We start from the raw sequence: 23,386 nt of genomic DNA, 5'->3' as shown, positions 1-23,386 counted from the left end.
AAAAAAAAAAAAAAAAAAATCATTCAGAGACAAATACCATATGATTTTATCCATGTTGAATTTAAGAAACAATGAAGAAAAAAGAGAAAAACCAAAAAATGGACTCTTAACTGTAGAGCACAGAAGTATAGCACAGATGTAGAGCATATCTTACCAGAGGGAAGATGGGAAGTGGGGATGGGAGAAATGGGTGATGGGGATTAAAGTGTACACTTATCATAATGAGCACTGGGTAATATATAGAATTATTGAATCACTATACTGTACACCTGAATTAACTATACTGGAATTATACTGGAATTAAAATTAAAAATTGCATAAAAAATAATTATTCCAATAGCCACTCATGCTTACCAGGATTACAACATATTATGAACAAAGTTTTAAATTTTTATATTTATAGAGGTTATCTAATAATTAATAATATTTTCTATTGCTTAAATATTTAAAATATAGGAGAATTTCTAATAATTGAGAGAAATATCCAATGCTATTTAAAAAATAAATGAATTCAATAATAAGTTCAGAGGATACTGAATTTTTCAGCTAACCCCAGATGGTAGAGTATAATAGGAAAATTGGGCATATCTTTAGGAGTTAGGAGACTAGCCTCTAGTTTCTTGATGTAGTCATCCTTTAAAACATCACATTCACAAGCTGTATCAGTGGTGAATCACTGATGAAATCAATGTGCTGGGAAAATACGGAGTATAGTCAAATATAAAACATACCAAATGAGTATGGACATATACAGAGCTATGCCCTCCCTCCACTTTGATTCTTTTTTCTTTCAACCTCATAAAAGGTTGAAATAGAAGGTCCTCTTCTTTTTGATATGTACCTTTAAGTTTCCCCACATCCATGGCACCCGCTGTAAGCCATGCACTGTTGCAAAATGAAGCTACGATCTCCCATATAAACAGACAAGCTTCTTTGCCTTTTATGTGTTCACATTAACCGGGATTTTGACAGAGAAGTGTGAATGCTCACTTAATTCATATGAAAACATGTTTTCGGAGGGAAAGATTTTCAGGATGATAATGGAAAAGTTCTAAATCTAATGTAAAATAGAATATTTCTCTTCATTGGCTATTTGAACCCTTACTCAATACAACTGTAACAGATTTAGGAAAGCAGTTTTGAATTTGAAGCATTGAGAATAGTAAGTGTTAAGATAACATGGAAATGTAAATAAGCATGTTTATGTGAATTTGGTAAGTTCACTTACTGCCTCTACAGAAAGGAGTAAAGTGGATTTTGAAAGACATATATAGAAATTATGGGCCGAAGGGTTAGGAAAGGCCCCAAACATATGAGTATTCATCTGAGAGAGAACAAGACCTGAAGGGCATCGGAGTGGAGGCCTTAGGTAGGTCATCAGGAAAACACTTGTTGACTTGGGGTTGGCACAGTTTTAATTAAACCAGTGTCTTCTTTTCCCATGCACTTCATAATCTTCAATAGATTGCTTTCTATCCAATAAATACAGGAAGGAAATTTTTTAAAATTTATTTAAATTCAAGTTAGTTAACATACACTGTAGTATTGGCTTCAGGACTAGAACCCAGTGACTCATCACTTACCCAGTGCTCATCCCAACAAGTGCCCTCCTTAATGCCCACCACCCATTTAGCCCATACACCCTCCCACCTCCCCTTCAGCAACTCTCAGATTGTTCTCTGTATTTAAGAGTCTCTTATGGTTTGCCTTCCTTTTTATTTTTTAATGCTTATTTGTTTTTGAGAGAGAGACAGACAGACAGAGACAGAGCACAAATCGGAGAAGGGCAGTGAGTGATGCATAATCTGAAGCAGCATCCATGCTCTGAGCGGTCAGCACAGAACCTGACACAGGGCTGTAACTCACAACTGCGAGACATGACCTGAACTGAAGTCGGTTGCTTAACTTACTGAGCCACCCAGGTGCCCCTCCCTCTCTGTGTTTATCTTATTTTTCCTTCCCTTCCCCTATGTTTATCTGTTGTGCCTCTCAAATTCCACATATGAGTGAAGTCATATGGCAGTTTTCTTTCTTTGACTTATTTCATACTTACCCTGTAGATCCATCCATTTTGTTGCAAGTGACAGGATTTCATTCTTTTTCACCACTGAGTAGTAGTCCAGTGTGTGTGTGTGTGTGTGTGTGTGTGTGTGTGTGTATCACATCTGTATCCATTCATCAGTCAGTGGACATTTGGGCTCTTTCCATAATTTGGCTGTTGTTGATGGTGCTGCTATAAACATTGGGGTGCATGTGCCCCTTTTGAATCAGCATTTTGTGTCCTTTGGATAAACTTACAGTTTGGAAAACAATCTCAGATTGTAAATAAATCATCAATCTGATATAGATGGAAAGCATTCTGAACACCTGACCATCAGGAAAAAACATTGCTCATGGGTTATCTGTGCAAAGGAGTTTCAAATACTTTTGCCCACCCTACACAATTCTAACCCTTTTTTGGAAAAAAAAAAAAAGTTACTCAAGGCACCTAATACTTTTTGGATAAACCATCACAGGCTTTCATTTGTTGTTCAATTTTATATTCATCATTCTTATGTAAATGGAAGACAAGTGACAGTTTTGGTCTTGGATAATTGGACTATTTAGACTTGTATTTGTCTAAATAAGCAGAAAACATATCCATGTGTGACAGTTTAATTTTCAGTTTTCCCAGAATATTATTTTTCTCTAGTGGTTTACTCATATCAAATTTCTCTTTAGAGATTCTGTTCCCTGAGGTCTGTCAATATAAGCCCAGAATGTGCCAGAATGCTCAAATCCATATCACTAATAGACTCCTAAATTGACTTGCTTTCCACCATCAGTATCCTGTTTCGAAATTATATAATTATTTCTGATACATTTAGAGTATTCTCAGTAATCTAACCCACTTTGCTACAACATATAAAGTCAGTAAGAGGTGTGAGGTACAAGAGATTTAAATCAAATTAGATTACCAGCTATTGTGAGAATCTCAGAAAACTGAGTTATGATGGCACTGAATTTCTAATTATACAACTCCCTGCCAGTCAAAGATAATACTATTTAGCTCTGGCAGTAACTAAAATCCCAGGCAACTTTTCATTTAAAAGTTGTAACTAGGTCAACTCCTCCAGCATCATCCAGATCCGCTACATAGTTCTCACCCAGCCTAAAACATGCACTTAACTATAATTCTGGATGAATTCTACATCCTTCACTGAAGGCAGGTGTCTCGGGCAGGTCCATTTCCAAATTACACAGCAGTCAGGAATGTACTAGATCCCATTCCACCATAGAGTATATACAGAATTAAAGACTGAACTATAATTTAGGAAAACACCTTGAAAATATTTTTTCTTTTTTTTAACATAGAATAAAAACATTTTTCTGTTCTTTAGATTTACCCCTGCCTCGACACAAAAATCTGAGTAAACCTACTTGAGCTGCAAACTGGTAAGTACACTTACTATAAGACAGTATCCAAGCAGCAGCTGGATTGTAGAAAGAAATAGTGACTTCTTGATTCAAAATGCTAGTTAATTTCCATTTTAAGCAAAATTCCTCTTGGCGGCACGTGATGGCTCAGTTGGTTTAGCATCATTCTTGATTTTGTCTCAGGTCATGATCTCATCTTTCATGAGATCCAGCCCTGTATGTATGGAGCCTGCTTGGGATTCTCTCTTTCCCTCTCTCTCTCTGCCCTTTTCCCCCATACAATGCATTCTCTCTCTCCTCCCTCTCCCTCTCTCTCTCTCCCTCTCAATAATAAATAAATAAAACATTTTTTTCATTTCCAGTTTGAGGGACCTTGATCTTAAATATGGAGAAAAAAATTAAATGTATTTGTTATGCATATGCATTTATTGAGAACTATTCATTTATCCAGTGACTTTGTGCTCAGAGAATTCACCGCCTTAACACATTGGCCAGAAGAGCCAATTATGTAAATACTCTGGGGCTTTTTTTGCCAATACTCCATTTTGAACTTCTTTGACCAAATTTCTACAATGAGAAGCTTACTTCTGAAAAAACTGGGCAGTTCAAGAAATAACTAGGACACACTGGTCAAGTGAGGGCAATACTATTATCAAATTGCTGAGTCTGTTAGTAACAGTTTTAAAAGTTGTCCATCGTAAATGGGGATCATCAATGTTAAACAATTGTGATGCTTGATATTCAAATACTATTTTTCCCTCAATTCAAACAATATTGTTTGAAAATCTGTTACGTTTCTCCAGCAGACTCAAAGGGTGATAGACCAGAACAGCAATGTTGAATACCAGCTGTTGGCATTTGGTTTCTAGATTAAAACTCATTAGCTATGTGGCCTTGGTAAGTGGCCTAACTTGCTAACAGTCTGAATCGGAGTGCACACCTCTGAAAAACTGGAACTAAACGATTATTTCAACAATGTTTTGAGGCGATTTTATAACTTTACCTAAACAAACTTAAGGTTGTTTCCTTTAAAACTAGACAAGAATATATACAGATCATAAAACAAAAGTATTTCATTCAAAAAAGTATGTTACTATACTGGAATTAAAATTTTTAAAATGACAAAATTAAAATTAAAAAAGAATAGTTAAAATATTTAATATTAAATGAGATCTTAAAATTCAATGGTCCAGCATTATACATATGACATCTTTGAAGTTATCAGTAAATGGTAGCTATTATAAAAATACTATATCTGAAAAATGAGCAAACCACCAGAAATTTATGTTTAGACAAGTAAAATGCAAATTAAAATGGCAATTTCAAAATCACTTATGAAAATATTAAAAATAATAATATACACTCTTGACTATAGACTAATGAGATGAGTGTGCTTAGACTCTGCATGTGGGTGAGAATGTGAATTGAGACAATGTTTTTCTAAAGACAACTTGGCAATGTGTATAAAAGACTTAAAAACTAAACATTCTCTTGCCTAAGGCATACCATTTCTAGGAATTTAAGCCATTTTTAAATACCCAAAGACATATGTGCACATACATACTACAATATTGGTTATATGTCTAAAAATCCTGATTTTTAAAAATAGCTTATACTTTAATTGTGTACGGTCACACAATGACCTTTATAAAAACATATTCCATATTATGATATGATATTAGAGACCTAAACACAGCCAATGTAAAATGTACAATGATGCCAACAAAGGGTGGTTATGTATCTTCTTTTCTAAGGAAGAAAGTAGCTTCTATCCTAATTTAAGACTTAAATGAACACATATACACTCACATATATAACATACACTTACACATCCACACACAAACATACACACACAGAAACTTGTCATTCGTATTAAGAATCTGTCTCAATATTTTCTTTTTCTTTTTTTTAAATTTTTAAAATTTATTTTGAGAAATAGAGAGAGAGAGAAAGAGAGTACAAGCAGGGGAGAGGCAGAGAGAGAGGGACAGAGAGAAAATCCCCAGGAGACTCCGTACTGTCAGTGTGGAGCTGGACACAGAGCTCCATTTCATGAATGTTGAGGTCATGACCTGACCTGAAACTCAGACTGGTACTCAACGGGTTCGGCCACCCAGGCGCCCCTATTTGTTTTCTTTTGAACAAAGCTTTCTTTCTGTAATTTAATTCAATTGTATATACCACTCACGTGCACAAACATAGCCAATTCATGTCTTTCATTTGCTTTCAGCTTTCAGTGCTTTACCAAGAATTTTAAACCATAACATCATTTATCATAGTACTTGAATGTCTTGTGGAAGATTATCTGTAGCTGGGTAAACTGTTTGTATCACATTTGGGTTGTATAGATATGAAAAAGCTTACTCAAGGCCACATGACTAATAAATGAGTCTTAGAACTTTTCACCAAATCAAACTAAAAAAGTTGTATATCAGAGATCCTATATTGCAATGGCTCCCAGTGCATCTGAAAATGATGATATAAGATCATGCCCTTGGCCTTTGAGGAGGCTTACAATAAACAGCCAGATGTGTCTTTTTCTGTTTTTGTCTCTAACTGCTGAGTAGGCTTTTATACATGTTGCACAAAAGCTTAATCTACGATGCTTCTCTGATTTCAGGGCCAAGAAAAAGTGGTGTTTCTCCTGATGGTTTGATTCCTCTTAGAAAACAATCATCATAGAAACCACCATTTTCCCCTTTGACCTAACTGGTAGGAAGAATTATCCTCAACACATCGGCATTTCTCATCTTGGCTCTCTCCATCTGTCTTCCCCTTTCCCAAGCCCCCTTTATGACTCGGGGAAGAGGTGGTGAGGGATGGCACTGATGCAATTGGGAAGAGCTATTTCTCCTGAACAATTTAGTGGCAACTCCCCAAATTAGGGCAAGCTGTCTCCAACAAGTTTTCCTTTGCAGTGTGTGATCTTTTCAAAAATCCTGTGTGATAACTTTTATTATTCTTATTTCCATTATTTTCGTCTGTAAACTGAGACCTAGAGAGAGAGGCATAAGGAGTTGACCAGAATAAAGTAATCAGCGATGGAGCCACTTCAAGCTCCAAAATCTATGAGTTATTCATTTTCCACTGCACTATGTTCATCTGATATAAAATATACTATGGTATGAGCTCAGTCTTTACAGAGTTTTATGAAGAGAAACCATCTAATACAAATCCCCTTCCTCCCAGCCTGTATTTTCTGAATTGCTCCCACACTTTGGTGTCCAAGACATTCTTCCAGAATTACAATACAAAATAAGTAATTTATGATTTATCACTTTTAGTGCACTACACAATTTTCTATGCAGTGCAAATAATTCAATCCCCTAAATATTTCCTCCTTTGTTACCATGACATAGAAAAAACAGAGTTTACAATCTGTGAAAATTCTTTTGGTGGTGGTGGTGGTAGAAGTGTTGAAAATAAATGTTTTCACCATTTCACTGGGCATACCTAAGAAATGAAGTAACCAACAAAAGTGAGGTCACCCTGCCCGCCTCACACTGTCGCTAGCTGCCAAAAGCTACGTTAATTCCACTACATGCAACACACTTTGTGTGTCACTGGTCCTGACACATGAGATCCAGAAGCCTACTGAACGTTTAATAAGTTTTAACCCACAGTTAGAATTGTATTGGCTCTAAAGATTTTTTCATTTTTATTTTATTTTTTTGTTTTTTTTTATTAAATAGTTTATTGTCAAGTTGGTTTCCATATAACACCCAGTGCTCATCCCCACAAGTTCCCTCCTCCATGCCCATCACCCCCCATCCCCTCCCCCCACCCCCATCAGCCCTCAGTTTGTTCTCAGCATTCAAGAGTCTTTAAAGGTTTTTTTTAATTAAAAAAAAATTTTTTTCTAAAGGTTTTTTTAAAATCAAATATTCTGCCTTTATGAAAGTCAAGTAATTCCAATCTAGTGATGAGTCAGTATCATCTTGCAGTATTTTTAAACCACATATAAACTGATTATATTATTTTTGATTTTCAGCAGCATTGTTCTTCATAAAGTAACCAAAGATGCCTCAGCTATACTTCTTAAAATAGTATATCACTTAATAAAATCAGGTATATTTTGGTATTATAATCCTTATCCAATACCTTACCTCAACTCTTAACTCGTAGATCATTCTATCCTTGCTGGTTTGACATTTTGACTCTTCTTTTATATCTCTCAATATTTCTTTCATTTCACTTTCATGTTGACCAGGAATAATGTTAAACTGAAAAAAGACAGAAGTTAAAATTATAAATACATGAGGCTCCAAAGGCTGGCTCCAGTATAATCCACATTAGTTTTCATTTTACTTTTAGTTTAGTTTTTGTTTGTTTGTTTTCTATGTGGATTCCGGCAGGTTTTACTGTTGTTGTGATAATGTAGTTAAAACATTTATTTCTTTATTTGTATTTGAAAAATCCTAAGTTGTTCAAAAACAAATCAGCAAAGCTTTAGCAATCTAAATTCATCATTTGAAAACTGGGCAAAACTTGCTTACATATGCCTGATAATTGACCAACTGGATTCTAAGTGAATCCAATTAACACTGATTTAATAGTCTTGAGTATTTGTAACACAGTACCCTTTGTGACTCTGCTTAATGCCTACTTTCTATGAAGTCTAAAAAGTGTATAGATTACAACAGAGACAAACTTGGGCAATGGAAAAAATACATCTTTATAATGCTAGAATTAGTAAAAACATATTTATAAAAGATGCCAATAAAATGCAATATGGAGCTGCTACATAAGAGTGGCATATCCAGATAATGGAATATTATTCAGCACAAAAAAAGAAATGAGCACTCAAGCCATGAAAAGACATGGTGGAAACTTAAACGCATATTCCAGAGTGAAAGAAGCCCATCTGAAAAGGCTACTTACCGTATAATTATACTTATGTGACATTCTGAAAAAGGGAGCCCATGGAGACAATGTAAAACTGGTCGTTTTTAGGGTTGTGGGTAGGAAGGGATGAACAGATGGAGCACAGAGATTTTTAGGGCAATGAAACTATTTGGGATGATGCTGGTGGACACATATCGTTACGCACTTGTCGAAACCCAGAGGGTGTACAACACTGAGAGTACACTCTAAGGTAAACTCCGGACTTGGGTGATAGTGATGTGTCAATACAGGTTCATCATTTGTAACAAATGTGCCCCTCTGGAGAAGGACATCGATAGTGGAGGAGGGATGCTTAAGTGAGACAGGTGGCGTATGGCAATTATATGTACCTTCCATTCAATTATGCTGTGAATCTAAAACTGCTCAAAAAATAGTCTATAAAGAGAAACATACAAAAGTGAGAAAAATCCTGTAAATATATAGTAAATTTTCTCCACAGTTGTTCTTATAGTTTTCAACAGAAATACAAAATTTAATACATCTGTATGTCTAATACACATATAACATTGTTCTAATTTATATTTTCCCTAAAACAAGTAGGTAAATGTTTTCAGAATTTATATTATATAATTTGTATGCAATCCCACTATACGTTAGAAAATAAAAGCAAACAATATACTACCTATTTAAAATTAAAAATAACATTACTCATAATATTATCATTGTTAATAAAAATATTAAGTATGTATTAGTCTCTAGGAACTGGACTTGATATATATTTCCTTAGTTAATTCTAGAGTAATCCTATGTGTTAGGTATTATTATTAGCCTTACCTTAAAGAAAAATAAACCATATTTTTACTAGGCTTAAGCAACTTTCCCAAATTCACAAAGCTAGGAATGGAAGAAGCAAATTTTAAGAGTGTTCTTGCCAAATTCATTACTAGAGTTCTTAATCATAAACCAGTTACTACATCTATAATTATAAAGCTGAAAGCCACTGGAATAGTTTACTGAGAGGCAAACAGTTTATAGACATAGACTAGAAATGAGCTACAGTGTAGTTAGGGGGTTGATTTGCCAAGTACAGAGAGGTTCCATGTTCAGAGTTAGTAACATGGAGAACTTCCCACGGAAGGCAAATGTGGAAGAGGACACAATACCACGGAGTTCAGTACAAGTCTGTCTATGCATGGTTCACCTCACTTTCATGTAAATAGACAATGTGGCATTAATCTCTGGCCAAAATTAAATTAAAAATAAAATAAAATAAAATAAGTCACTTTGCTTAAGAAAATAATGGATTGAAAGGGTTAAATCAAAGTAACAGGTTTTGGGTCAAGTTCACTAAAGTAAAAATCCAACTCATTCCAGTAATTGAATGCCCTTAGCTTAACTTCTGAAATCTGGACCATTAATTCTCAGGGAATTAGGTCAATCAATAAGCCTTCTCATTGTCAACAGAACTTTCAATCAAAGTTGCCACTCAAAGGAGAAGGCAGGAAAATGAATTTTCATACACAACAGTATAGGAAATCCACACTAATTACCTAAAATAACTCCAGTTTCATTTTTCATTGACAATGGAAAATCATGGATCTCTGGACATGTGAAGAAACCAATAACATAAAAAAGCAGTCAAGATTGTAAAACAAAATGTCTGCCAGGAAAAAAAGATAAATGGTATAATTTAAGATATGAAAGTAAATGTTATTAAAAATATAATCACTATCTTTGGGGGGAAATGAATATTATATTGCACTCGTAAATCAAGAAGAGAGCAACTTCAAAATTTCAAAGAAAAAAGAACAATAAAAGAAAAATTTAAATGCGTCTAGTAATCCTTCCCTTTAGAAGAATTTATGAGAAAAGATGGAAAATATAGCCAGATGTTGGGGTGTCTCAAAGCTCGGTTCTTATGCCTTTGGATGGCTGATGTGCACCCACAGCCCTGCACGCTGGTCAAAATTCTGACAATGTCCAAATGTATATAGTTCCATCTTGCAAGTCTCCCGTGAGTTCAACTTCCTACTTGTCACTTCTGTAGGTATCCAAAACGTAAAACATCACAAAGACAAGTTAAGAACTTCCCTGAAACCTATTTCTCTTCCAGTCTTTGCTATCTTAGGAAGGATCAGCTCCAATTTTCCCTTTGATCAGGCCAAACATACTGGATTTATTTCTAACTCCTTTCTTTCTCTGATGTGTCATATCCAAACTAAAATCAAAATAATTGAATTTTGCCTTCAAAATCTACAATAAATCCAACCACTTCTCTACATGCACCACTAGTGTCCTGATCAAACACCAGCATGGTCTCTCACATCAGTTATTTTAGTGGCTGCCAACGAGGCCTGCTTCTCCAAGTAGCTCTGTAGTCCCTCTTCCAAAATAGCAATCAAAGAATTTTAAAAGTAATTCAGGTCAAGTAACTCTGAGGCTCAAGTTGTTCCCGTGGCTTCCCAATCCATTCAGAATATAATGGATCCTTATAATCCTCACTAACCGACTGGGTCTGAAACCTACCAAACCAAACCTCATCCCCTACTCTTGGCCCTTACTGTGTTGGTCACTCTGACCTTCTCACTGTTCCTACACACTCCAGGCTTAAAAAAAAAAAAAAAGAAAAAGAAAAAGAAAAGAAAAGAAAAGAAAAAAAGATTAAAAACAGTAAACAAAATATTGTACAGTGAAGGCAATTAAGACAAAATAACAAAGAAAAGAAACAACAACCTGATGGTCAGGTTAATGAAACAGCTATACTCCTCTTTATGAAAATTTGAGCATGAAGATCATTTAAAAATTATCCTCTGGACTCAAAATCACGTTAATTTTGCCACTTACTTATTCAAATTCAGGTTCAGATTAATGTAGTTATAAGTAAAATCTAATTAGCAGCTGAAAAGTGGAAAGCTGTGGATGTATAGATGTTAAAGATTATTCATTTATCAGAATTATGAATGTCATCCACAAGTGATATATCACATTACTTAAATTGAAAGTTATAGAAATAGAAGGTACTGGAAAAAGTGAATGAGTCGGCATTGGAAAGCATTTTCCAAGTTCAGGTCCTTTTATTTAAGCATAGTCCTTTGTTAAGACTTTCTTCCTCTGAAATTGCACCTTAAGATAATTCCAAAATTCCTCTATTAAATTCCTCTTTTCATACTGCAGTATTTGTGAACAGTTAAACCAGGCAACTTGTCATCTCTCTGACTTCAGAAATATCTGCCATAATTTGCTTCTGGAAAATTAGCAACATTATATGTAAATATTTATTCTAGTACATTATAATTAGCATGGAGTAGAATGTCTTTTTGAAGATGATTCTGGAAAACAAGAAGATTGTGTAACATATAAATAAAAATATTTTCTTAGTTATTTAGGTCAAGCGGGAAAAGAAAATCTCATTTCAAAAGGGCACAAAAATATAATCTAACACACCCTGTTATTTTGATTTTGTCTCACTATTTTATCCTTCAAAATTATCTAAAATGATTAGGTAGTTATTGCTTATTCCAAAGATCTGGCCTTTGTGGATTATTGCATTCAATATTTATGTCAATGTTATTAACAATACATCATAACTCAATCTACCCAAATACCAAACCCACCATTTCCTCCCTCTCAACAAACAATCTTGCAGCTTCATTCATGAAGGATCAGAAAAGCTATGCATAGAAAAGAGCTTCAACCTCCTATAACATAATCTACAAATTTGTATGCATCTATACAAATCTTTTCTTTTTTCCCTGTTGTCAAAGAATTTAAATACCTTCCTAGTGTTAAAAACTAATCATTCCATTTGTAGTCAGGATTTGGTACCTTTGGAGTACTTGGCAAACTCATTCTAAGACTTGTATGTCTCTGGGATTTTCGAGATCTCTTGGTTTGTCCCTCAACAACATTTAATTGCTTGATAGTTTCCATTTAGGTTTGAAAAGGAAATATGAGAGATCAAGTGTAGAAGACCCACACACACACCTACCCCCTCTCTCTTTCCAGTTTTGAAGTTTCCATTCCAGCTTTTTGTTTCCTCTTACTTTCAACTGTCTTGGGAGAGCTTCTTACCTTCACATTTTCCATGTGCTCTCCTCTGACTTATTCCTCTATTGGCTTTTGTTCATCCTCAATACTTTCCAGTATACAATATTCAGCCTTGTCCTTAACTTGAATCTTGGCATAATTTGATACTATTAACAATGTNAGACCCACACACACACCTACCCCCTCTCTCTTTCCAGTTTTGAAGTTTCCATTCCAGCTTTTTGTTTCCTCTTACTTTCAACTGTCTTGGGAGAGCTTCTTACCTTCACATTTTCCATGTGCTCTCCTCTGACTTATTCCTCTATTGGCTTTTGTTCATCCTCAATACTTTCCAGTATACAATATTCAGCCTTGTCCTTAACTTGAATCCTTGGCAGAATTTGATACTATTAACAATGCCTTTGTTCAAGTACTCTTTTCCTCTGGTTCATGGGAACAAAGATTTTCTCCTGCTCTCATCCTCCCCAGACATTCTGACTTAGGGGCAGTTTCCCTTTCTCTATCTGCCTTACCTAGTGCTCATCCTCCAAACTCTCTTTTGCCTCATTCAATATATCAACCTTGGGGATCCCATTTCCTTCCAAGGTTTCAACCACCATCTCACTGCTCATTGTTCACATTTCTTTCCTGCACTCATAAATCCGAAATCTCACCAAATATTTCTACCTCAAGCTCAACATATTCAGTACTGAATCCATTGTCATTTCCTCTCAAGTTGCTCTTCCTCATGATATGCCTTCTTTGGTGGATGGCCACCCCACAGATAAGGTCAGAAGTCTGTAACTTCTCCTTCTCTCTAACCCCCTAATGGGTGGCAAGATGGCGGAGAAATAGGGATTTGGATACTTCCCGCCCGCATCTCTCTAACCCCCTAGCATCCTCCAGCATTTCCAACATTCACTTGATCACTAAGCATCACAATTTCTTTCACTTGTATGTTTCTCAACTCTCCACATCTCCCATCAAACTTAGGACACCTGATGATTTCTTTCTGGATTACCATGACAGATTCATAAGTTTCCTCATCACTCATGACCCCAAATCTCTTCTTCACATTGAAGTTTGAATCATTTTTTTAAAAAAGTTTATTTGTTGATTTTGAGAGAGAGGGGGAGAGAGAGAGAGAGAGAGAGAGAGAGAAGAGTAAGGGAGGGTAGGGTCAGAGAGAAAATCCAAAGTAGGCTTCATGTTGTCAGCACAGAGCCCGACACGGGGCTCAATCTCACCATTGTAAGATCATAACCTGAACCAATATCAAGAGTGGGATGCTCAACTGACAGGACTACCCAGGGGCCTTTTGAGTCATTTTTTTAAAAATCAAATTGACCCTGGTCAACACACTTCAATGGCTTTTCCCATTGCTTTCATGTTGATGTATACATTTATAACTGGGCTCTTTACGTATTGAATATCAAACAGTACAGAGTGGAAAACCAAGTGTTTAGCAGTTAGGCAGATTCTGGTAGCCATACCATATTCTCATGAAAGGTGAGGAAAGTAAGGAGGAAATGTGCCCAAATGAGAGGTCACCTAAATGCAGTCAACCCAGCGATAGCTAACAACAAAATTAAGATTCCAACTAATTTTAATGAACTCTAAGTGCATGGAGAAGTTTCCAAAATACCAGGACTTATATCATATCTGCAAAATTTGTAGCCAAATTTATTCAAACTAAACTTTACCTAAGTCCCTCCCTCAATTGTAAAGAATGGTAGTAAAGACAAAAAAATGTTTAACTACAATTAAAGCAAATTTTATTGTGTCCTTCAAGTCAAAATAAAAACACTAAATAACTAATCTTAGTGGTGTTTAAACTGTTTTGCTCTCATGCTGATGTATCTTTTACTTTTTTTAATGGTGGACTAAATAGTATATTTATTTAGATTCAATAAATGAAACTTCTGCTGAATTTTAAATATTTTAAATAAAATGGTTGCATCACATTTTACTGAATGCTAATATCTAAAAATCATAGAAATGTTATTGTACTCCAGGCATATTTCAAGAAACTAGAAAAAGCACAAATACAAAAATCTAACAGTACACCTAAAGGAAGTAGAAGGAGAACAACAAGAGCACCCCAAACCCAGCAGAAAAAGAGAAGTAATAAAAATCAGNTATATGCCGACAAACTTGACAGCTTAGAAGAAATGGACAAATTCCTAAACACACACACATGACCAAAATTCACACAGGAAGAAAGAAAATCTGAACAGACCCATAACTAGTGAAGAAATTTAATCAGTTATCAAAAATCTCCCAATAAGAGTCTTGGGCCAGATGGCTTCCCTGGGGAATTCTACCAGACATTTAAATTAGAGTTAATGCCCATTCTTCTCAAGCTATTCCAAAAATAGAAATGGAAGGAAAATGTCCAGACTCATTCTACAAAGCCAGCATCACTTTGATTCCCAAGCCAGACACCCAGCAAAAAATGAGAACTACAGGCCAATATCCTTGATGAATACGGATGCAAAAATCCTCAACAAGATACTTGAAAATCGAATTCAACAGCACATAAAAAGAATTATCCACCAAGATCAAGTGGGATTCATTCCTGGGTTACAGGGCTGGTTCAATATTCACAAATCAATCAATGTGATACATCATATTAACAAAAGAAAAGATAAAAACCATATGATCTTGTCGATAGATGCAGAAAAAACATTTGACAAAATACAGCATCCCTTCTTAATAAAGACTCTCGAGAAAGTTGGGATAGAAGGAACCTACTTAAACATCATCAAAGCCATCTATGAGAAGCCCTCAGCTAACATCATCCTCAATGGGGAAAAAATGAGAGCTTTCCCCCTGAGATCAGGAACACGACAGGGATGTGTACTCTCACCATTGTTGTTTAACGTAGTGATGGATCAGACAACAAAAGGAAGTAAAAGGCATCAGAATTGGCAAAGAAGAAGTCAAATTTTCACTTTTCACAGACGACATGATTCTATACATAGAAAACCTGACAGACTCCTCCAGAAGCCTACTAGAACTGATCCATGAATTCAGCAAAGTTCCAGGGTACAAAATCAACATACAGAAATCAGTTGCATTTTTACACACCAAAAATGAAGCAACAGAAAGAGGAATCAAGAAACTGATCTCATTCACAACTGCACAAAAAAACATAAAATATCTAGGAATAAACCTAACCAAAGACATAAGAGATCTGTATGATGAAAACTATAGAAAACTTATGAAGAAAATTGAAGAAGACACAAAGAAATGGAAAAACATTCCATGCTCATGGGTTGGAAGAATAAATATTGTTAAAATGTCATTACTACCCAAAGCAATCTACACATTCAATGCAATCCCAATCAAAATTGCACCAGCATTCTTCTCAAAGCTAGAACAAACTATCCTAAAATTTGTATGGAACTACAAAAGACCCTGAATAGCCAAAGTAATTCTGAAGAAGAAAACCAAAACAGAAGGCATCACCATCCCAGACTTTAGCCTCTACCACAAAGCTATAATCATCAAGACAGTATGGTATTGGCACAAAAACATACACAGACCAATGGAACAGAATAGAGAACTTGGAATTAGAGTCACTATCATCTAGTCAAAAATTGTGTTAATTTTATTTATTGAATTTTTATTTCTGTAACATATGTTTATATTTGAAAATGTTTTTGCTCAATAATAGGATATAAAAATATTTATATAAAAACTTAACAGAAGACCATGGGGGAGGGGAAGAGGAAAAAATAATTAAGGAGAGGGAAGGAGACAAACCATAAGAGACTCTAAAATATTGAGAACTGAGGGTTGATGGGGNCTCCAAACATTAAAATGTTTCTTTGGATTGAATTATCTCTACAATTGCTATGCTACATGGTTGCTTCAAAACAAGATAGCACATATTGTAATAAGTAATTATTAAATATAAACTAATCATTTGCTGGAAATGCATCTCTTAATGAGATGGATAGATACATTTTTCAATTAGTTTGTGTATCCATGGATGAAATTACTTATTGATAGAATGAAATAAGAATGATCATCAGTTTTCTTTACTCTTTTTAAAATGTAGGCACTGAGAAAGTTGATCACACGTTAATAGAAATGGGAGATATTTTGTTATAGCAGAGGCACAGTTTGTGTTGATTTTTTAATGTCTTTCTTTTTTGTTGCAAGTTTTTATTAAAATTCTGGTTAGCATATACTTTCAAATGGATGACAAGACCACTTTTGATCTTATATCAAAATGATTTTTTATTATCTATAAACTGACCAATCTATTAGGGCTGATTCAAACATTTTTATGAAAAAGAAAAATACAAGCCATCTGAAATGCCAAATATTTCATGATCTATTGTTTAGTTAGTTTCTCAACATCAATTTTTCAAAATATCTTTTTCAAAGTATCTATGTTTGGTACTCCTGAGTTTTTCCCACCCTGACAAAATGTTCTAAAATAACACTTGGACTGGGAACTAAGCATGATTCTCATTTGAGAAATGGGTGGAGAGTAATGTGGGAAAAGAGAAATGGCTTGAAAAGTACTTCTTTAGGAAGATGGTTTTTTGAAGACCATATATGAAAGCTGAGAATCTGGATGTGAAATCCATATAACTATTCCCATGGGGAACTGTAGCAACATGGCAGTGTGTGGTGGTGACTCAGTGTCTCCAAATCTCTCCATGAAAAGGCAGAGCAATGACAATAACAAAATCAAAAACCTATGGAATTCCACAGCAAAATTAGGTGACATATATTCCCTGAAAACCCTAGGACAATCTACTCAGCTTCAAGAACGGCAGAATATCAGCACCTCTTTGAGAAAACTAAATGGAAGCAACGTGCCCCGAGAACATGAGAACCCCCAAGTTGACAACTGACATTCCCTGCAAGTATGCCAGGTCAATGTGAACATAGTAGATGAAACTAGGGGAGTGTTACACATTCTAATTGGTGAGTGGATTCAAGAGGCCCAGAGTGGGGCCTCTGGGTGGCTTAGTCGGTTAAGCGTCTGGGCCTATGGGGCGCCTGGGTGGCTTAGTCGGTTAAGCGTCCGACTTTCGCTTAGGTCATGATCTCGCGGTTCATGGGTTCGAGCCCCACGTCGGGCTCTGTGCTGACTGCCAGCTCAGAGCCTGGAGCCTGTTTCAGAGTCTGTGACTCCCTCTCTCTCTGACCCTCCCCTGCTCACGCTGTCTCTCTCTCTCCTAGAAATAAATAAAACATCAAGAGGCCCAGAGTAAAGTCCAAAGAAGTACAACAATCTATATTCTACTTATTTTATATTGAAAATAAAAGCAAAAACAAAAAAAGACAAAAATTCCTTTAAAAACACATTCCACACTAAAGTAGGAAGTGCTGAGAATAGAATCCAAACTAAAAGGAATGGTGGCAATAAAGGGAGAATGATCCAGATAAATCAGTTAGGGAACAGAGTCAGGGGATTATGGAAAGGACAGACTAAGTCATAACTTAGGGCACGTTACAAATACTGTGTAGTGAGCTCTAGATGAAGCTAGAAACATTTCTTGGTCTACTCTCCTTCTATTGTAAGTACAAAAAGCCTAAATCTATGTAAGAGTGAGTAACAGAAAAGGGTCATAGTTGAATCATGTGTGATGTTATTAAAAGGACAAAAGAATGAAGAACAAAATAATGTCCTTACAGACAATGTAAGTATGGTGCAGATGAGAACATTCTAAAAATACATGCCCGCTAGAGAAAAAGAAAGCAGTAATCACATTTTTCACTGCGACCTAAACAGAAATAATAAAATTATATATAATATGAAACAGCAACACAACCAAGAATTAGATAAACAGAGAAATGTTATAATACTAGGAAAGAATTAGAAATAAATGAAAAAAAACATTTCGGAATAAACTATAAGCAACATAAGAACAGATAAATGCAACAGATAATGTCTTAAGAGATAAGGTAAAAAAAAAATAAGGTGCAAAAAATACTAAACCCAAGATAAAGATTACAAAGGATATCAGAGACTGTGACAGAGCAGAGTGACAAGGATTTAACATAGCACTTAGTTTTCCATTTTTTTCCCTACTAAAATGGCCTGAAATAGTGACCATCCCTGCACCGATGTACTTATCTGTGTACAGATTGAGGTCTTAGGATATTTCTCATTATAAGAACCCAGGACTCTTTGAAGAAGAATCATACCACTGAGAATATATCTAGTCACACTACAGAATAAGTAAACTTTAAAGATTACTAGGATTGCTTCAAATGTTCTCAGTTGCCAATATAAAAATGTTTTGCTCTCTAACTATGGTACCTTTTGAATATCATTAAGAATAATAAGTACAATACACTATTAAAACATCTAATAAGTTTAAATTCATAAATGTATAATAGTACTAAAACCTAATTAAAATTAAAAAAATAGTTTTGAGAAAGAGATAGAAAATGAGTAGGGGAGGGCAGAGCTAGAGGGAGACACAGACTCTGAAGCAGGCTCCAGGCTCTGAGCCATCAGCCATCAGCAGAGCACCATGTGGAGCTCGAACTCACAAACTGCGAGATCAAGACCTGAGCCCAGGTCAGACACTCAACTGACTGAGCCACACACGTGCCCCTAAATGAACAAAATATTGTATGAGAGGAAGTTCTTTCATTTAAATGTTGCAAATAATAACTTGAGCAGAAATGCTATCATTAGAATATCACAGTTTTGGAATTCCTAATTAATGCAGTGAGCGTCAGTCTATCAGCACCACAAAGAAACAAAGACCATGTGCTTCCTAATGGAGGAACACATTATCGAGGAGAGAGTCTTGAAACTGAATCAAATCACACCTCTTGCTCCAACTAACATTTAATAGGAAATACAGTGGACATAATAACATTTAACCATACAATGTATAAATCCAATCTATAAAATCCAGAATAGAACCCTACAGGATAATTACCTACTGTTTTTTTTTTTCTAATATAAAGAAGAAAAAAAGGAAAAAGTTGAATAAAGAAAAAAACCTCTATATATTCAAATGCACTTAAAAAGACCAAAATGTCTGCAAGGAATGGAACCTCGTCACAGAACAAAGCTCAAAAATATTTTTTTTTAATATGAAAATATTTAGCACCCACCCAATGAGGTAAAATTCCTCATGACAAGAGTCCAGTCAAAAATTACATGTCATACAAATAGGTATTCATGACGCATAAAGAGGAGGAAAGTCAATCAATTAAAACAACGTGCCCAGAAATAATAAAGATGAAAGAATTAAAAGTGACCAAGAGGACTTTAATGCTCCCCTCAGCTTAATTTAAACTGTAGACACATTTATTTATGACTACACACTCTTTACTTTCATTTTCTAAGTGTTTCTTTTGAAAACAACATTCTGTAATTCTAAATTCTTTCTCTAATTCTTTGTGGGATAAATCTCCCAGCCTTTTTTTTTTTTTTTTGCCAGCTTTATAATTATAATGCAGGGATGTCTTTCTCTAGGATGTGTGAACCATCTCTTTGAAATGTAATCACAAAGGAGATAGCACTCTTTATTGCCCAGTCTTTATAGGAGGGTAGAAGCTTAACTTCCACCATGCCATTCAGCAAACATGGATAACCTAATCATAAAGACAGCCATCTGGAAACACAGGAATGATCAAGGACCTGGATATAGCCCACTAACCAAACTTCCTCTCTCAGAGCAATCCAGTACACTTCCATTAGCTCACCGCAGGACTACAATGAGTGCTAATTACCAAGCTCCAGGACAACTTCAAGTGGCTTGATGTACTTGTAATTGGAGTTCCTGAGAAAGAGGTGGGGACAGATACTTAGAAAAATAATGATGAAAATTTTCCAAATTTAATAAAAAGCATAGACATATTCAAGAAATTCCACAGACTCCAGCACAAAGATATATAAAGATCATATCAACACATAAAAAAAATCAAATTGCTCAACGACAGTAATGAAGAAAAGTCTCCCCCCCCCATTATTTGTAACTATCAAATGCGCTTTAAAGTCCTTTTAAAAGAAAATATTTTCAGCTTATTTAGACATGTGAGACATGCAGCCCAGTGTAAGTTTAAGGTGTACAATGTGCTGATTTGACACTCTTCTACACTGTGAAATGTTTACCACAATGAAGTAGTTAATATATCCCTCAACTCACATAATTATCATTTTGTTGTTGCTGTTGTGAAAATACTAAACCTCTGTTCTGGTAGCAAGTGTTGAGTATACCATATAGCACCAGAAACTACGCTGACCATGCAGCCTTCCAAAGGGGCCAAACCGTTCTGCGTGCGAGTTCTTGTTCTGTGTGTGCCTGCATTTGGTGTTGTCAGCGTCCTGGACTGGGGCCCTTCTAATAGATGTGCACTAGTATCTCAGTGTTCTCATTTTCATTTTCCTTATGACAGAAGATGCGGAGCATCTTTCTACATGTTTATTTGTCAACTGGGTGTCTTCCTTAGTGACGTGTATTAAGTCGTTGGTCCATTTTTAATCAGGTTGCTTGTGTTTCTTATCGTTGACTTTTAAGAGTTCTTTATATATTTTGGATCATAGTTCTTTTCCAGATGTGTCTTCTGAGAATATTTTCTCCTAGCCTGTGGCTTGTCCTCTCATTCTCCTGACATTGTCTTTGCAGAGAGAAGTTTTTTGATTTTAATGAATCCAGCTTACCAACGATTTCACTCATGGATTGTGCTTTTAACTCTGTATCAAAAAGTGGCATCACCACGTCCAAGGTCAACTGGGTTTTCTCCTATGTTATCTTCCAGGAGCTTGGTAGTTTGTGTTTTACATTTAGGTCCATGATATATTATTCCACAAAGTGTGTAAGGTCTATGTTTAGATTTCTTTTTGGCACACGAATGCTCAATTATTCCAGCATAATTTGGTAAAAAGACTATCTTTTATCTACTGTATTGCCTATGCTCCTTTGTCATAGATCAATTGACTATATTTATGTGGGCCTATTTCTGGGTTTCTATTCTGTTCCATTGATCTGTTTTTTTCACCAATACCACACTCTCTTGAATATTATAGTTTTATGGTATGTCTTGAAGTCAGGTAATGTCAGCCTGTTACCTTATTCTTGTCTTTCCATATTGTGTTGGCTATTCTGAGTCCTTGGCTGCTCTGTATAGTTTAGTGTCAGTGCATCAATATCCACAAAATAACTTGCTGGGATTTTGATTAAGATTGCACTGAATCTATAGATCAAATTGGAAAGAACAGATGTCTTGGAAAGAATTGAGTCTTCCTATCCATAAACAGAAGAGTCTTCAAGATATATTTTGGAATGTGATACCATTTTAGCTATCAAGTTTAGGCTTCACAGGATATTGTTCTTTAAGGTCTCTCTCTCTCTCTCTCTCTCTCAGACACACACACACACACACCAGAGAGAGAGAGATCATACAAGAGGCACAGCAAGCGAGCCCTNAGCCCCCCCACCCCCCAAAAAAATCCTACAAACTCATGAAATTATAGAATATCAAAGTTTTTTGGGGAAAAAGTAATTTAGATTTTTACTTTTAGGTAAATGTTCTTTGTAAAGGATTAGCCTGGCTTAATTCTTAATTAAATATTGCCTGAAGCAACATATAATTACTACAGTAACAAACTAAAAAGAAAAAAATCAAATACTCATGTTTGAATATATTCTATTGGAGTTAAAAGATGTGATTTAACTTCACCAAGAAAAAAATTCGTGCCAACTTTGGTAATAGTGAAAGAAGATCTTACATTTCTGTGAAGCCTTAGAAACTGAAATTTTCTTCTTTGTTTTCTGAGTTAGTCTTTTTCTATTAAACATGAAATGGTAGGCTTTACATCTGTCAAGAGCAAAGTTTTCATTTAAGGAAAATAATATTTTTAAATGTTTAGCTCTTGCTTCAGACAGGTATGAAACAGCTCAATATTAATATTTTTCTTCTGCAGAATAGAAAATTACACCTCCTAATATATATATTTTTTTTCTAAATGAGGCTTCCATTAAAAAAAGAGATCAGCATAATGTTTCTTTATTGAGTTGTGGCAGGAATAGTGGCTAAGATAGCAAATTACAGAAACTGTATTCAAAAACTAACACAAAGTGGAAGAAACCAATCAAATTCTCATTTATAGGAAATGTCCAGAATTGGCAAATCTCTAGTATTCGATTGTATTTGGCTAAGCTCTGGTGCTTAGGGAGAACTGCTAATGGATATGTGGTTTCTTTCGGGACGGATGAAATGTTTTAAAATTGATCGTGGTGAAGGTTGCCCAGTGCTGTAAATACATTAGCCACCAAACTGTACTCTCTGAATGGATGAATTGTACAGTTGGTGACTCTTATCTCAACGAAGTTGTTAAAAATATGTAAAGAGCAAAGATTATTTCACCCGAAGAATTACAGCAATCATGCCTTTAAGTCTTAAAGAGCTTCTGTTAGGAGCATTCTTAATGAAACTACCTGCAGTTCAAAATGAGCCTTCACCTCTTAATTTGCTTCATTGGCGCCCCTATCCGAGAAAGAATTAAAAAGCCTACCCACTCACTTCTGTGCATATTTCATTATTTAACATTGAGATTGTGGTTCAAGGTGAATTTGATACTTCCCAAACACACACACTCTCTCTCTCTCTCTGTCAATAATAAAGTGGTACATAAACTTATGATTTAAGTTTAATTAAATGCATATAATGCTGTTTACTTTTAATGTAAATCAGTTACTCCAGTACACACTCCTTCTTATATTTCACTAATTTTATCATTTATAATTTCACTAATTTGGTGACCTGAAGTTTGTTAATGCATCCCTCCTCTCCCTTAACATAAGGCATTTTTGAAATCTTTGGAGATGGAAGCCTGACCTGTGTAAGACCTTCCCAGGATCAAACAGCTGACAATCCACTTTCCTTCTTTGGGATTGTGTGTCTTTCTGTGCAAACAATGTGATTTGTAGAATCAGCAAATCCATCTATATAGTGGGAGCGGGGAGCCAGACTGATGGAAAATAGGTCAAGAGCAAGGAGCTGGAATCCTCGAGCAACTTTCCTTCCCTTGCCCTGAAACATTGATCCACCTTCATTAAGTCTGTCTGCAAATGTCTACTGGCCACTTCAGACTGAGTCAGGCCCA

At 35.4% G+C, this 23,386-nt stretch overlaps 1 protein-coding gene across 3 annotated transcripts in view; it reads right to left on the bottom strand.

Annotated features, from left to right (window-relative positions):
* The window catches only part of CCDC102B (coiled-coil domain containing 102B), a 189,925-nt gene that overhangs the window by 34,856 nt on the left and 131,683 nt on the right, over window positions 1–23,386 (bottom strand). For 2 of the 3 annotated variants that reach the window (XM_077752719.1, XM_077752718.1), the window contains exon 6: window positions 7,524–7,640. The exons of the other annotated variant lie outside the window; for it this stretch is intronic. In XM_077752719.1, coding sequence (XP_077608845.1) covers window positions 7,524–7,640 — 117 coding nt within the window. The remainder of the gene's footprint in view (window positions 1–7,523; window positions 7,641–23,386) is intronic. 3 annotated transcript variants of the gene reach the window in all.

Source organism: Crocuta crocuta, unplaced genomic scaffold (genome assembly GCF_008692635.1).
Source record: "Crocuta crocuta isolate KB4526 unplaced genomic scaffold, BGI_CrCroc_1.0 scaffold101, whole genome shotgun sequence".
NCBI classification, from domain to species: domain Eukaryota; kingdom Metazoa; phylum Chordata; class Mammalia; order Carnivora; family Hyaenidae; genus Crocuta; species Crocuta crocuta.
The sequence above is the reverse complement of the archived record's forward strand: the minus strand, read 5'-3'. Positions and strand labels throughout refer to the sequence as shown.